Source organism: Bison bison, unplaced genomic scaffold, assembly GCF_000754665.1.
Source record: "Bison bison bison isolate TAMUID 2011002044 unplaced genomic scaffold, Bison_UMD1.0 scf7180017864304, whole genome shotgun sequence".
NCBI lineage: Eukaryota > Metazoa > Chordata > Mammalia > Artiodactyla > Bovidae > Bison > Bison bison.
The window spans coordinates 4,964,110-4,980,647 of record NW_011494876.1 but is presented as its reverse complement, the minus strand read 5'-3'; the positions used below and the strand labels follow the sequence as shown (position 1 = coordinate 4,980,647).

Here is a 16,538-nt window from a genome sequence, read left to right as displayed (position 1 = left end):
CCCAAAGCGGAAAGAAATGCAGAACACACTTTTTATCTGAAGGCTTTCTGCAGACATGTCAGTTAACAGGGCTTAGTTAAAAATATTTTTCTAAACTTATTTTGTAAAAGTTTTTCATTTTCTTTGCCCTCCTTTAGCAGTGGCTAAATTAATGATGATTTGAGCAAATTAGTGCTCCTTAGAGTGTTGTCTGTTGATCTCCTACATTTGATCCCACAGGGAGTTGGTTAAAAAATGTATTCTGGAGCCTCACTGTAGACCAAGAGAATTGTGATCTTAGGGGTATATTCCTTCACCAAAACTTTAAACCAGAGATTTGGACTTTTGGCCTCTCTGGTGGCTCAGATGGTAAAGAATCTGCCTGTAATGCAGGAGACCCAGATTTGATCCCTTGGTTGCAAAGATCTCCTGTAGAAGGGAATGGCTACCCACTCCAGTATTCTTGCCTGGAGAATTCCATGGATAAGAGGAGGCTGGTGGGCTACAATCCATAGGGTCACAAAGAGTAAGATACAACTGAGTGACTGACAGTTTTCACTTTGGGCTTTTAGGATTGTGTGACCTCAGGCACCTCCTATTGTATCGCGGTAGGCATGAAGTTAGAAAGCCAGCACTGAGATATAGGCAACTGGGCACCTTCAGGAATACTGAGACTTCTTAGAAAGTTTGCTTTTGGAGGTAAGATTTTGGGAATGATCCTAAAGGCATGTGTTGTGGTGTGCTTAGATGCTCAGTCATGTCCGACTCTTGGTGACCCCATGGACTGTAGCCCGCCAGACTCCTCTGTCCATTCTCCAGGCAGGAATACTGGAGTGGGTTGCCATGCCCTCCAGGGGATCTTCCCAACCCAGGCAAAGAACCCAGGTCTCCCTCATTGCGGGCGAATTCTTTACCAACTGGGCTACCAGGCAAGTGCTGACGGTCCTTGCAGAAAGAGCAACTGCATTCCCAGGGTGAACATAGTGATTCCTTAGTTACGTTTTCCAGAAATAGTCATGTCTGAATTGAAATTGTTCTCTTCTCTGCATATGCTCTGTGTCCTCTCAACTTAGTTCTTCTGAAAAACAGAATGGTCCAAATGCCAAATTCTATGATGTGTTTTTTTTTTTTTTTTTTCCTGTATTCTTCAGTGCCAAGGCATCAGACCTCCAGGCATATTCATGAGCCCTACATTTGCAAAGCTAGAGCAGTGCAGAAACCAGGGGACCAGATCCCTCTATAAAAATACATCCTCCACAACGCCCCATTGGGTTAGCTTCTTACCCAATAGAAGAGGGGGAAAAGAAGCAGTTGAGTTCCTCTAATTTGTGGGACTGGGGTCGGTAGAGAGAAGGAAAAGGGAGGGTTTCACTGAATGAGTCCAGGTCACCTTTTGTCTTCGGGGCAGGAGTGTTAGGAGGAAGTAAGCAACATATTTCCAGCAGTTTAGGTAGAGATTCATTTTATACAGTATATTCAAAGTATCATTGTGAAATGTATCCCAAACAAAATACTAATGAGATGATAATTTTTTTCTTACTAAGCATTTGAAATCCTTTTGTGTGTTTTATAGCACAGCAGAGTTCAGGGTTTCCCCCAGGTGACTCCTGTATTTGACAGGATAGTTGGAAGGGGTTCTTCTCATCCCCAGTTCTCAGTTCAGATGTGAACATATGCCTTTGTGGAACATCCTATTTTTTTGTTGTAGTGAGAATGAGTTGTTTTCTCAGCAGTTAGCTGGTGTTAGGATAATGCCTTCCTGTGTAGGCTGTAGTGTTAGAATTCTCTTTGCAAGCTCTTGTAATAATTTTCAGGAATTATCACTTTTATCATAGTATTTTTAGTTGCAACTAGAGAGTTCTATAGGAGATTCTTTCAGTGTGAAATCTCTTAAAGGACAATAGGAAATACACTGTTTCTTCTCGGGGACATAGGTTGGGGCAACCTCAGTATCTTGAGGGGTCCTTGGAAAAGAATGTGTAATATGAGAATGGACCTGGTTCAGAGGTCACTGTAGCTTCCAAACATGTTCTGTGTTAATGTTTAGGTCTCTAATTTTTTTAAAAAAAGAACTAAATATGCACCATCTATTTCCCTGTTACAGGCCCACAGACTTTATAGGGAGGTCTCAGTGGAGCTTCATTTTTCCTCTTCTGTCTCTTTAAAGTGTCTAGGTTTGAATTCCTTTCTCTGTCCTGTGCAGTGTAATGTGACTTTGACAAGGTTCTTAACAATTTTGTGCCTTGGGAACTAGAAAGCTGGGAGGATTTACCCCTCAGAGTTCTGGTGAAGATTAAATGAGATCATCCAGCTGAAGAATGCGTTGCCTCCCAGTACATAGTTAAGTGCTAAAGAAATATTAGCTATCTCAGCATCTTTATTAATTATTTTTGTTAATTTTAGAGACTTAAAGAAATACAGGAGGAATTATAGGAATGATTTTTTTTTTGATGTTTACATAGAGGTTAAAAAAATACTTCTTTCTGAAACATATTAACGACCTTTTTTTTTTTTTTTCCTTTCTTCTTCTTTCTTCCACAGTATCTTTAGCTCCAATCCCCCATTCCACTACTGTTTTGTCCTGGATTTAGCATCGTTCTGCTCTGGGTAAAATTATTTTAATATGAACTCTCTGGTTATAACATCTTCTCTCATACTGAGTGAAGGGAAAAGTCCTTAATGCATTTCACAAACTCCTTTCTCGGAAACATTGGTTCCTGAATAAAATCTGAGAGATCATATATGATTTCTACATTGCCTAAAATATGCAGCCTTTTTGGTTCTATTGTGGGAAATATGAGAAAAATGGTTTGCCAACTGTAGGGTGGTACAAAAGAAAAACCTGAAGTTTTCTGCCAGCTTCTAGCCCCACCCATTTTTCTCACATTTTCACTTAATACTCACTCACTGATTATGCAGAAGTGATATTTAAGAGTGAATGTGTTTAATAAACCTCTGCAAGCAATATTTAAAGGAGTGTTTATTTTTCAAAATTCACTCAGGATTTCTGTAATCTTCAGGCCTGTAGTTCTGGTACACGGATTGTACCAATTTGTTTCAAAGTGTTTTATTGCATATCTTTCTCATCTGCTGTCTAAAAATCAAAGGAACAGTTTGTTCCATTCAATTTGCCTGATAGGGGAGCCTCCAAAGGTACAAAGTTGCCTTTCGGCATCATTATATTAAAAAAAAAATAAAGGAAACTGTCTTTTTATTCCCCCTCCCTAACCCCACTTTGACTATATTGCAGAGTCATAAAAGGATTTACATTGAGAGTTGAAATTGTCTCCTTGAAATTGATTTTATCCAGCTTCTTATGTACAAATAGTTAGGAGAGGAGAACAGAACTGAACTTTCAATTTTGAACTTAACTCTTCTAAAGTCATAAAACTGCTTTTCCATTTGACTCTTCAAATGGATCTTGCAGTATAATTGGTCAGAGTCAGACGTTTGAAAAGGCGCAACCAAAAATGAAAACAAGAATAAAATTGCTTATTTAGTAGCTGCCAGTTGTTCATCAGAAACAGACTTTGGGTTAAATACTTCTTTTTCCTAAAAAAGCAAACTGAGTCTTTTTCATACAATTAGTTGAAGCCGTTGCTTTTAGAGCTAGTTAAAGCTGATTTACAGATAAATGCTTTAGCCATCTTGATGTGATCTGATGAAAATTTCCATGTGGTTAGAGTTTTTAATTAAATCATTTTATTTAAGATTGTAATAGCCCTTTTAAATTATTTTCCTTGAGACTTGCTTTGTGTTATTTGAAGTTAATAACTCCTCTTGAAGCAAAGCAGAATGCACAATATTTCTTCTGATGATTTCTTTCTGCAGTTGAGAACAAAGCAAACCACATTATTGCTGGAAAGGAAGTGAAGCTAATGCATAATACAAATGGAGATAACAGAAATCGCTTGAAGCCCTGGGATATTCCGAGTATCAACATTAAAGTGGTTGCCTGGGCAATACTACCTTATTGCTTGGGTAATTTTTTTCTCTTAAATTCCAGGGGCAGATCTACCTTAATTGAATCAAGCCTATGAAAGGTTTGATTCTCAGTATTTCAGGAAGTAGAAATGGTCCTATATATGGACTTAGAATAAAGAAGAGAGAAGTAATTTGGCAATTTATTGTCCTACCAGTCACAATGTATATTTGTCCCTGAAAACTTTTTTGTAACTATAGACATTCCTGGACAGTTACTAAGGACAAAATTTCTGTTCTTGTGCAAAGATGAACTCCTGTAGTTTAATTTATTAATTATTCTTCACTCAGGTTCCTTACTGTTCTATTGCTCACACTTGTAGAAGAGACAGGGCTTTTTTTGTCGTTGTTGTGACAGTGGAATGTGGCTTTTGATTTTATTAAGGCAGATAACAATTTATTCATTAAATTGAGGTAAAATTGGTATATAATGTTTCAGCTGTAGAACATTATCATCCTGTGTTTGTATATACTTCGAAGTGATCCCCACCATTACTTGCCATCCATCACCATAAAGTTCACCCCCACACCCCTATCCCCTGTCCCTGTGCTTCCTGCTGCTGCTAAGTCGCTTCAGTCGTGTCTGACTCTGTGCAACCCCAGAGACGGCAGCCCACCAGGCTCCCCCGTCCCTGGGATTCTCTAGGCAAGAACACTGGAGTGGGTTGCCATTGCCTTCTCCCACTGTGCGCCCTACCCTTCTGCTTTTGTATCTGTGATTTTTGTTGTTTTATATTGTTTATTCATTTGTTTTGCTTTTTAGATTTTATATGAGTGAAATCATAGTGTTTATCTTTTTCTACCTTATTTCACTTAGGATAATACCCTTAAAGTCCATCCCATTTTGTTGCACATGGCAAGATTTTCTTCTTTTTTATGGCTATGTTGTATTCCATCAGCTTCCCAGGTGGTGATAGTGGTACAGAACCTGTCTGGAAATTGAGGAGATGCAAGAGATGCAGGTTGGATCTTTGGATTGGGAAGATCCCTCTGGTGTAGGAAATGGCAGCCTGCTCCAATATTCTTGCCTGGGAAATCCCATGGATAGAGGTGCCTGCTGGGCTACAGTCTATGGGACCACAAAAAGTTAGACACAACTGAGCAGCTTAGCACACAGTCTTCCACTGTGTATCTGCTACATCTTCTTATCCATTTATCTATCAATGAATACTTAGCTTGTTTCCATACTTTGGCTGTTGTAGATAATACTGCAATGGACATAGCGGTACGTGCTGCTAAGTCGCTTCAGTCGTGTCTGACTCTGTACGACCCCAGAGATGGCAGCCAACCAGGCCCCCCGTCCCTGGGATTCTCCAGGCAAGAACACTGGAGTGGGTTGCCATTTCCTTCTCCAATGCATGAAAGTGAAAAGTGAAAGTGAAGTCACTCAGTCGTGTCCGACTTTTAGTGACCCCATGGACTGCAGCCTACCAGGCTCCTCCATCCATGGGATTTTCCAGGCAAGAGTACTAGAGTGGGGTGCCATTGCCTTCTATGATAGCGGTACATATATCCTTTCAAATTAGTGTTTTCTTATTCTTTGGGTAAATACCCGGAAGTAGAAGAACTGGATCATATGGTAGTTGTATTTTTAATTTTTAGAGCAATCTCTGTACTAGTTTCTATAGTGGCTGCAGTTTACAATTCCACACACAAGATTTAAGAGTTCCCTTTTCTCTACATCCTTGCTACCACTTGTAATTTGCTGTCTTTTTGACGACAGCCATCCTGACAGGTATGGGATGATACGTCACTGTTGCTTTGATTTGCATTTCCCTGACAGTTAGTGATGTTGAACATCTTTCCACCTTTTATCTGCCTCTTGACTACCTGTATGTCTTCTTTGGAAAAAAGTCTATTTGGCCTCTGCCTGTTTTTTACATTGGGTTCTTTTGTTGTTGTTGAGTTACATGAGTTCTTTATTTCTGATATTTATTGAATATATCATTCACAAATATCTCCTTTCATTCAGCTGGTTGCCTCTTTGTTTCATTGATGCGTCCCTCACTGTGCATAAGCTGTTTAATTTGATGTAGTCCCATCTGTTTATTTTTGCTTTTGTTTCTCTTGACTTTGGAGTCATATCCCATCCCTTAAGAAAATAAAAATCTGTAAGACCAATGTGAAGGAGATTACCACCTCTGTTCGCTTGTAGGAATTGTATGGTTTCAGGTCTAACGTCTGCAATCCAATGTGAGTTAATTGTTGTGTATGGTGTAATATGGTGGCCTGTTTTAATTCTTTTGCATATGGTTGTCCAGTTTTCCCAGCACCATTTTTTTTTGAAGAGACTGTTCTTTCCCCATTGTGTACTCTTGGCTCTTTTGTTGTGAGTTAATTGTCCATATCCCTGTGGGTTTTTCCTGGGCTCTCTAGGGTTCCATTGATCTGTTTGTCTGCCTTTATGCCAATATAGAGGGTTTGTTTTTTTTTTTTAAGAGAATCATTTGGGGAGGCAGAGAGAAGCCAGTTGGGCTTAAAGCCATACGCTTGTCCGTGTTTAAATGATGATAAAACTGCTTAAAAAAAAATTCACCCACCTTCAATATCCATAGTAGGCAGTGTATACCTCCATAAGCATTATATAGGCAGGTAATTTTTTTCTTATAAGATACTGAGAATATAGTTATGCACTATTTAGCTCTCAAACAAAATATAGTGATAATAAGTATTCTGACCTTCTTTCTTTTCCTCCATTGTGTTTGTAAATAGATGTTTCTGATTTGTCTCTAATTAATTATCTTTTGCCAATTGGACATGTAAAAGCAAGTAATTGCTTGATTAAACTAGTGCAAATCGGAATTCAGGTGAAAAGGGGCAAAGGGGAAAATTGTAGAAAGTAATAGTAAAATAAAACTGAAAATAAACCAAGTAGGCTTTTGGTCAGACTCTTGAGAGTCCCTTGGACTGCAAGGAGATCCAACCAGTCCATTCTGAAGGAGATCAGCCCTGGGATTTCTTTGGAAGGACTGATGCTAAAGCTGAAACTCCAGTACTTTGGCTACCTCATGTGAAGAGTTGACTCATTGGAAAAGACTCTGCTGCTGGGAGGGATTGGGGACAGGAGGAGAAGGGGAGACAGAGAATGAGATGGCTGGATGGCATCACTGACTCGATGGACCTGAGTCTGGGTGAACTCCGGGAGTTGGTGATAGACAGAGAGGCCTGGTGTGCTGCAATTCATGGGGTCACAAAGAGTCGGACACAACTGAGCAACTGAACTGATCTGATCTGATCTGATGTGAATATTAGGCTACTATTTGTTTTAAATTTTCCCTCCATGAACAGCCCTTTCCCACCACCGCCCCCACCCTCGACACAGGTGCAAATGTACATTTTATGAATGATTTGTCTTGACTTACCCTGGGGGCCTAGGTGATGAGCCACTGTTTTCTGCTCTTGCCAGTATCCCGGCCAGGGCAGAGTCACCTTTTCAAAGCATACATTGAGGAAAATGTTATACAGTTAGATTATGGTAATGGTTGCACAGCTCTGTAAATATACTAAGGCCTATTATGTATCAAGAAAGCTGTTTTAAAGGAAAACACGTACGAGACATTGATTGCTCACTTGGAGTCCTTCATTGCTTTCCCAGACTGACCTAGAGCTCATGCTGCAGGGTCTTACACGTGTTCCTCCTCCTCCTCTCCACACCGGCTCACGGAGCTTCAGCCAGGCTGGCCTCCTTACGCCACTGTCTTTCCTGCCTCAGTATTCTCATCCATGCCTGCCCCCCCGCCCCCATCTTGACCTCTGTCCTCCCATATGGTACATCAGTGCCTTCAACTAAAGTGATATCTCCTTTATTGACTGATCTTTTTACTTTCCTTCCTTACTAGTATTTTTCCCTATTGTGTCATGCTTGTTTCACTTACTTTTTGTATTTGTTTTACCATGTACACAAATGATAATTTATGCATGGATTGATTGAACCTGCTAGTGGAAAGAAAGCTTCAAGATGGTGGGGGTAATGTTCAGTTCAGTTCAATCGCTCAGTCGTGTCCGACTCTCCGACCCCATGGACTGCAGCACGTCAGGCTTCCCTATATTGTGTGTGTCGTTGAGTTCCTTGGTGTTGTCGTATTCTGCCTTGGAAAGACCAGGGATACCTGCCTTACCATGTTTGCTAGAAATCTTCCTTTTGGCAAGAAAGGGTTAGGAACTACTGAGACAGGGTGGAGGTCGAGTGGGTATTTTGTTGCCTAGCAGTGCAGAGAACTCTTGAGACATAGACAGCTGGAGGCCACGGGGTGGCTGGCCAGCCTGGATTTATATAGTGCCTGTTACGTGGCCCCAGAGGCACCGGCTTCTGGGTTCACTAGCTAGGCAGGTCTGACCACACTGTGACTGGCTGGTGTCTAGGGGAAAGCTGTGTGGTGTCTGGAATGCCCTCTGTATGTGACCCTGGAGCCCAGGGACTGAAGTGCCTTCAGTGTGTTTTCTCCCATCTACTGTGGTCAGGAATTATCTTGGTGGGTATTTTTGTCACTGTGGAGCTTACTCTCTCCAAATTCTGGAAATGTGCATTATGGCACATTTTGCCAGGCTTGATAAGATGCACCATAGTTTTACAATGGGCACCCAACAATACTTAAGTCAAGTTTTTTTCTTTGCTGGTTTCTTTTTGTTCTATGAAGAATGCCCATCTCACTGAATATTTTTCATTCAATATTTCATAGGGACTATATGTATATATATGCCTCAGCTATATAAAAGGCCCAAGTTCTAAAGTTTATTCTTTGTTTCTCCGGGATAAAAAGTTGTCAGGCAGTCCCAGCTATAAATTTGAAACAAAAGAAAATATGAATGAAGGAAATTTATTAATTAGAGTCTCAGTTTGTTTCCCTAACTGAAATTTAACTTTGTATTTCTTTCTGCTTTAATGTAAGAGACTTTCTTTTTACAGATAAATTACCAATGTTTGTATAATTGTAATTGGATATTTTCCACATCGTGTTAGGAAAATCACTCTACTTTTTTCTGGTTGAACTATCAGAACATGATTTTATCTCAGACAATTGGCAATAGTGGTGGGAGTAGTGGCTTTGACAAATCCTTTCTTTTGAAACTGTTAGGGTTTTAGTTTTCAGAGGCCCATGGAGAAACTTTATAACTTGTGATGCTTATTTAGTTTTGAGCAGGTGGAGTAACTATTAATTCACAGATGTTGTTATGAATCCTAAAACTCAGTTTTGTGAAGAATTGCTGTAGCATAGGGTCAGTTATGCAGGCTTGAGAGGAATATCTGGTTCAAGGCTATCTGTTCATAACAAAAGTTACATGCCTTTTTTGAATAATTGTACCTAAGCCACAGGATTATTGGAAGAAGTATGGGAGTCACTATGTTGATGGTACTTTTAATAGTGCCTTTTTCATGGACAAAGACTGAGTTAGTAACTAACTTATTACTGAGTTAGGCCATGGGTGGAAAACCCAGATGCCTATAGAAACTAGATAAGAAATATACATCATCAGTGGGACTGGATGGGGTCATGATTCTTCTCTGAAGACCTACTCACTGCTTATATAGCGTATTTTTTTCTGTTTGAGAACAAAGTTCAGATTTCTCATTAATAAACACAGATATTAGAGTTCTTTCTCAGATTTTCTCATGTTGACAAGTAGTTAAACACAAATACATGTATACACATACAGTGGGTGAAACAAAACATCTGAGTCCATGGCTACATTTACCACAGTGGCCACCAGTTGAGATGGCTAAGCTGAATCTGCCAGTTCTGTTGATCACTAAGGATTCAAAGAGGTGGCACAGTTGTAAAATGAGAAGTACCGATTTCTGGCAGTTGACATTATTGCAATATTATCTATGTATGATCTTCCCAGGAATCTTGTGGAATCTAGAGACTTGATTCTTTGAGAACCAAGCAGTAGTAAAATGGGTTGGTAGTAGTAGTAAAATGGGTTGGTTATTTCTGTATGATGTTTGAAGTCAGGAGGCCAGTTCTTTTTTAGGAGGGTGCCTCTGAGCAAGAGTGAACCGAGATGTTTTTCAGATTTTCATCACACGTGTAATGAGCCCCCATTTAAATCAGTTATTGAAGTGTACCTTTTCTCGGATCTACTGTGAAGTGTGTTTTTTTATTTCTGAAATTTTTATAACTGTGACATAATTGAGAGCAGATGAATCACTCTAGTTTTTGGGCTTTCTTTTAGCTTTGTCAGATTTAAACAGAAAAAAAATTCTTCCTTTTTTTAATCAGTGTTATTTTAACGTAAAATATGGAGGAGAAGGTCATTATTTTGCCTCTACCTGTCTGAAGGCATTTTTTTACAAACCTGTAAATATGTTTTCTATTTCCCGGACCTAAGATACTATATTGCTGTGTGATTTCTTCTTTCTTTGAACTGCCTTTGAGTTTTAGTAGTCTGTTTTACTTAAAAAATTCATGGCTGTTTATTAGGTATCTTTATCACTTTAGATGATGAAAAATACTTTTTTTGGTTGTAGTTGGGACAGTAGGTACATTTGAATGTGATAAAATAGATAATCTACTGTAATAGAATCTATTGTATTTGAGGTTAGCTCAGTATCACAAACAACTGGAGGGAACATTTGTAATGCAATAGTTACAAAGGAATGCACTTTTTGATTCTACTTTTTGGGAAGCTCAATACGTACTTTTCCTGCAATTAATTGAAATACAGGCACAAAAGGAGATGAGAGCCTGATGGACTATTTAAGTACTTTAACTATAATTTGATACTTTTGCCCATTGTAGTCACGAAAAAGATAAAGGTTTATTCATTTTAGACTATTGTCTGGGACTTAATGTTCTTAAATGCACTCTAAAATTTAGAGAAAATTATATTTGATAGAGATTTCATCATCCTTGAGGGATCTTTAATTTGTTTGTTGTATGAGCAGTTATAATAGATATAAACAGGCTGCTTAACTGCTTGTCTGCCATTCTGGAAATAGACATTCTGCATTTGAAAATGTGAGTGCTTATTTTATATTGTAGTGGGCTTCTTTTTGGCAGTAACTCTGGAAGAGAACTAGGACTCTTAATATGAGAGCCATCTATCCATCGTCCTAAGTAATTCTCATCCTGGCCCTGGGGAACCAGAATGTCTTTGACGTTTTCATTTTTGGATGGAAGCTGACCAATTCTCCCAGGCTTCTAAGTCCCTTTGGCATCACCTAGAACTGGACATATAGTTAAGTGGAAATACCCTCAAGTGTCACTACACATTTTGTTTTGTATACAAGATATGTTACTGTTGTAGATGGAGTTCGGGGCTGTTCTCTTCATAAACAGACTCTGGTTTCACCTTTACATAACTTCCGTCACACCCCCATTCCCCTGTATGATGACGTTGCTGTGCTAAAGTGGACATTGTTATTTATTTTGGTAAGATGAAACCGTAATGTGGAGGAACAGTGTGGTCGTTTTGAAAGACTTGGTGGCCACTGTTTTCCTTTCTTTGTAGGCACCTCTGACTTTCTTTCATTTTCACATATATAAATGCACGTGTAAATGGAATCCTTTTGTCAAAAACAGACATTAGTTGTACTCTGTAATTTCTGTGTACACATTTGTAATTTTGAAAGAGAACATCATTTATCAATCCGTAACTATTTATTTTTATGTAGCTTCAGTGATCTTTCTCTCACAGGGAAACCAATGGAAAGACTATGTCAGGAATGTTATTTAATGTGGTGTTAAATGAGCCGGTCTCTTTGTGTGAGAAATATTCAGCCAGAAAGTTAACATGGCTTGAAACTTTTTGTCCCCTCTCAAGTCAACATTTCTGTAAAACACTGAGAGTAAAGGATGACACCAAATCCTTCTGAAGATATTGTTAAGGCAGATGGGATACACAGCTGCCTTTATATTCCCAGAATAAAAACATTTATTGTTACAAACTCTATCTGGTGGCTCTGGGAAATTAAATCATGCACATAGGAAATCATTTTGTTGATATCTTCTGTGGTAGGTAAGCTCTTAGGATATTTTTGTAGAAAAGGATTGGGCCCTTGGGTCTGGAAACATTTTTATCTTTTTTGCTTTAGGCTGGAAATGAGGTAGGCTCCGTAGAAGTTGTGAGAGGTGATAGAGTTTATGAAGACTCCCTGATGAAAAGACCTGTCACTCAGTCAGCTTTCTGCATAACAACCAACTTAAAGATTCCCCCTACTGAGGGAGACCTGGGAATCATTGGCTAGTTAACGCTATTGGTTTTGAAATCTCTACTTTTATCCTGTCAGCACTGAGAGACACATTCTCCTGGATGATGGGAGTAGCTGGATTTTCCTTTTGTAAAATCGTATTGTCATATTATTATTATACTATCCAGACTCTTGAAAGCTCTCCGAGTTTAATACTCCTCATGTCCAGGTTTGTTGTGTGTGTGTGTGTGTGTGTGTGTGTGTGTGTGTGTGTGTGTGTTGGTTCGAGTGTCATCAGACACAACCGCTTTGAAGAGGAGTGCGTAACAGTATATAGTGTTGGGCATTTTCTTCTCCACCTGTTATATCACTGTGAACCCTATTGCTTGAAGTATTATAAACCACTGCAAGCTCTCCTGAGCTTCTTGCCCTCATATGACTTCACCTCCATAAACCATAGTGGGCTTGGTGCTGCAGAACTCGGAAGAATATGGAATATATGTTTGCATAATACCAACTCCTCCCTCTTGATAGTCACCTGATAACTATAGGCAGATTTACACTTCCTGTCTGTTCTGAGAAGTGAAACTGGATATTTTCATAAGCATGCACCATTTTTAATTGTGTAATTAAGTTGCTGACATAAGCAAGTAAGCAATTTCACATTAAGGTAAGGATCCGTAAAGGCATGCATTTACATAATTTAATTTTCTGCACAGAAGATATTGAAAATCAATAGCATGATTCATAACCTCACCATATCATTGCCACGCTGCCGTTGGTTGGCTGTTGGAGTTCAGAAGAGTGCAGAGAGTATTAAAATTGATTGAATTTGGTATGCTGAGTCTGTGTCTTTACTTGGGAACCACAGATTGTTTCTTTTTGTAAATCTTTGCTCCTTGCCAATGAGATGTTAGGTTGCTTAATATACTCTGTATACAGTTTTTGATTGCTGTTCAAATAATTTTTAAAAGTTGCTTTTAGGGAGCGCTTTGTCATATGATCAAAATACATTTGAAGAAGGGACTTGAAATTGTGTTTTCAATTATGCGGTACAAGTAATACATGATTATGTTCTCATGAGGGGGAAAAATCACACACTACTGACATAGATGGAATAAAATGAAAAACTAAATATAGTTACCTTTAATGAATAGTTGATGTGTTAAGAGAAATCTGGTGCTGGGGTGGTAAAGATCTTTGCCACCTGGTTCATTTCTGAGATGCTTCCTAAAAATTGCCTGTTAGATCCTCCAGCTAGTTCCTTCTAGCTTCATGTTTTAGATGTTTGCTCTTTCTGATAGGTGAGCAGTGATTAAAAAGCGAGACAGTAGGGAAGAAGACAGTGTTTTTGCTTATGGCTCATGAAAGCATACGTACACACACACACACACACACACACACACACACACACACACACACACACTCTAGACGCTAACATAGGCACCATCGGTTTTTCTGGTGTTTGTGTATTCATTCAATCACTCAGTCACTCATTACTGAGCGCATCCCATATATCAAGCTCTGTCGTGTGAGGTAGGTTTAGAGCTCCTTGTCTCAGGGACCTTGGCGCTCTTCATAGGTTATACAGCATGTCCTTGCAAAGCAGGTCTTCCTGCCCATTCTCACCTTGCTGGGTTCAATCTGTGTCATTCCTGAGTCCTTTGGGGTATGTGATGACCAAGTTAACCCACCTTCCGTGGGATGGCCCTGCCCTCTGTCACTTCTAGTCTGTTGGTCTTTATACAGCAAAGCCACGCCCCTTCCTTTTGGCCCAAGTGAAACCCCCTTTAGACAGGCAGTCCCCCTGCCCAGAGCAGAGGCCTTGCACTCCCTTGTGATGTGTTTGGATGGCTGGGAAAATCCCTGCACTTCGGGGTATGGGTTCTGTTACTTCCCACAGTCAGGGGAGCATCTTCTGATGCGTACCTCCCTGTGTCTTGAGTTGGACATATCTTTGTAGATGTGCTTTATCACTGATAGTTTAGTGGGCTTGGAGAGCTGCCGGATGTGAGACCCTAAAACCTGTGGCTTGTATGCAGTCAGTTAAAGAGTGTCGGGATTACCGTCTCCTTCTAAGTACTTGGCTGAAGTACTTACCTGATGAAACTTTGGACTCTAGCGCCACACTGCAAGCAGGATGGGTAATGTAACTGCTGCTGGGCTTTGTTCTCCTTTGCTGCTCCCTAATATTCTCAAAGGTTCTGAGAAATGTAGGGGCTTCCCAGGTGGCACTGGTGGTAAAGAACCTGCCTGCCAGTGCAGGAAATACAGGAGATATGGGTTGATCCCTGAATCAGGAAGATCCCCTGGAGGAGGAAATGGCAACCTACTCCAGTATTCTTAGGTTTCCCTAATATCTCAGTTGGTAAATAATCCACCTGCAATGCAGGAGACCCTGGTTCGATTCCTGGGTCATGAAGATCCACTGGAGAAGGGAAAGGCTACCCACTCTGGTATTCTTGGGCTTCCCTTGTGGCTCAGCTGGTAAAGAATGCGCCTGCAATGTGTGAGACCTGGGTTCAATCCCTGGGTTGGGAAGATCCCCTGGAGAAGGGAAAGGCTACCCACTCCAGTATTCTGGCCTGGAGAATTCCATGGACTCTACAGTCCATGGGGTCACAAAGAGTCAGACACGACTGAGCAACTTCTACTTTTCACTTTCCAGTATTCTTGCCTGGAGAATCCTATCATGGACAGAGGAGCGTGGTGGGCTACAGTCCATAGGATCACATAGAGTCAGACATAACTGAATCGACTTAGCATGCACACATGCTTCATGTATGACTGACTGAGAAATAAAACACTTTCTAGCAAAGAAAAAAACCTGGGGATACTAGGTATGGAGACTATGATTCTAGTGGGTCTGGTATAAAGTGTATAAATTAATATCCTTGAGGATACCTCATTTATACCTCATTCCTTCTTTACTTTTATACCTGGTTCATTTGTTGGTGAGCAGAATCTGGCTGGATCTCTGGTTCGGTTCAAATTTGTCTTAAGTGCTCAGGTTGACACCACACTGGTGTGATTCTTGCAGTAGGCTATTCATTTCTTTGGCCAGGTCTTTACTAAAATTAAGACAGGCTTATTTAACCTGGCAAGTTACAGGCTGTGAGTGTGAGTGGACAGTGTCACAATGAACAGGGCCTAAGGTCCAGCTCTGCAGGGAGGTTTGTGGTTCTTATCGCTGGTTGAAAAATAGAATAGCCTGGAAAACTTTTAGCAACAACAACAAAAAATACTGCTATTTTGATTCCACACCTTAGGCTAAAGATGAATCTCTGGAGGCAGGGTCCAACGCATAGGGTCTTTATTTTTTGTTCTGTTTTAAAGCAGCTTGGGTTGAGAGAACTCTAGTCCAACAATAGCATTTTCTGCATGGAAAAATTGATTATTGGGTGTTGTATCCTCTTTGAAGGTCACCAAGGTCACGTTAGTGACATTGGGGGAGAAGTAAGCATTGGTGAGTAATTGGTCATGTAACTATAAGCCTTCCAGGGGTTGATTTCAAATTGGCTTTGTCCTGATCTTCAATTTTTTCAACCGAATTGATCCATAGATTTTGCATTTTCTGGCTTGGTTCCATTTTGAGCACCTTTGCTGATTCTGTGCTCGACCCTCAACCACCCCCATGAGGCTTCAACTTTTGTCATAATACCTTCAGCAAGAGAGAGAAGACTCTCTCGGACTGGCTGTTGCCCCCATTCCCAAACATATATATCACTAAGCTAAACCTACCAACCTCACAGGATTGGTATAAAGGATGACACCAGGTACTATGAGGAAAGCACCTTTTTCAGCTCTGCGCATGTGGTGCTTTTTAAATACCTGATAACATAGTGGAAATTTGTTGCAGTGTCTCTGTTTTGGTAATCTTCATACCCTACTCCACCGGCTAGGTCACAAGTCATGGATGAGACAGCCAGTCCTGTTGCCCTGGCAGCTCCAAAGGTGGGCTTTGTTTCACTTACTCTACTGAATCACTGCCAACCATGCCCCTGGCCCCAGTGGTATGTATGGGAATGGGGGCACGGGTTTTACTCATTGTCCTCGTACAAAGAGGAAGGATTATTTGGGAGTAATTATTTAGAGGGAATTAGCTCTAAGAAGTGTAGTAAACAGATACATAAAATGTCTCCCATATGCACAGAAATAAGCCAAACAATTTAGGAAACTTTTTAATGGGTATTTGGCTATGTGGGTGAACCTCAGTTTCCCTATCTGTAAAACAGAGCTAAAAATACCAACCTCATAGGGTCATTATGAAGATAACACAAGTTACTATGAACAGACCATGAAGTCAACCAAGTAGTTTGCTTTAGTGGAGGAAAGAAATAGATGAAGAAATGGGAAATTTTGTTTTTTATCCCTGGAAACTTAGAATGATCAACTTCCTGAGATTCTGAATGGCTTACCTGCAAGAGTACAGGAAGTTGATCATTCT

The 16,538-nt window shown here is 40.1% G+C and overlaps 1 protein-coding gene across 3 annotated transcripts in view; it reads left to right on the top strand.

The window, feature by feature from the left end:
* PTPRG (protein tyrosine phosphatase, receptor type, G) overlaps positions 1–16,538 on the top strand; it is a 775,476-nt gene that overhangs the window by 185,050 nt on the left and 573,888 nt on the right. The window contains exons 1-2 of one of the 3 annotated variants that reach the window (XM_010851538.1): positions 2,564–2,586; positions 3,811–3,960. The exons of the other annotated variants lie outside the window; for them this stretch is intronic. Of the exons in view, the coding sequence (XP_010849840.1) occupies positions 3,858–3,960 (103 nt within the window). The 5' untranslated portion in view covers positions 2,564–2,586; positions 3,811–3,857. Of the gene's footprint in view, positions 1–2,563; positions 2,587–3,810; positions 3,961–16,538 lie in introns of those variants that run through there. 3 annotated transcript variants of the gene reach the window in all.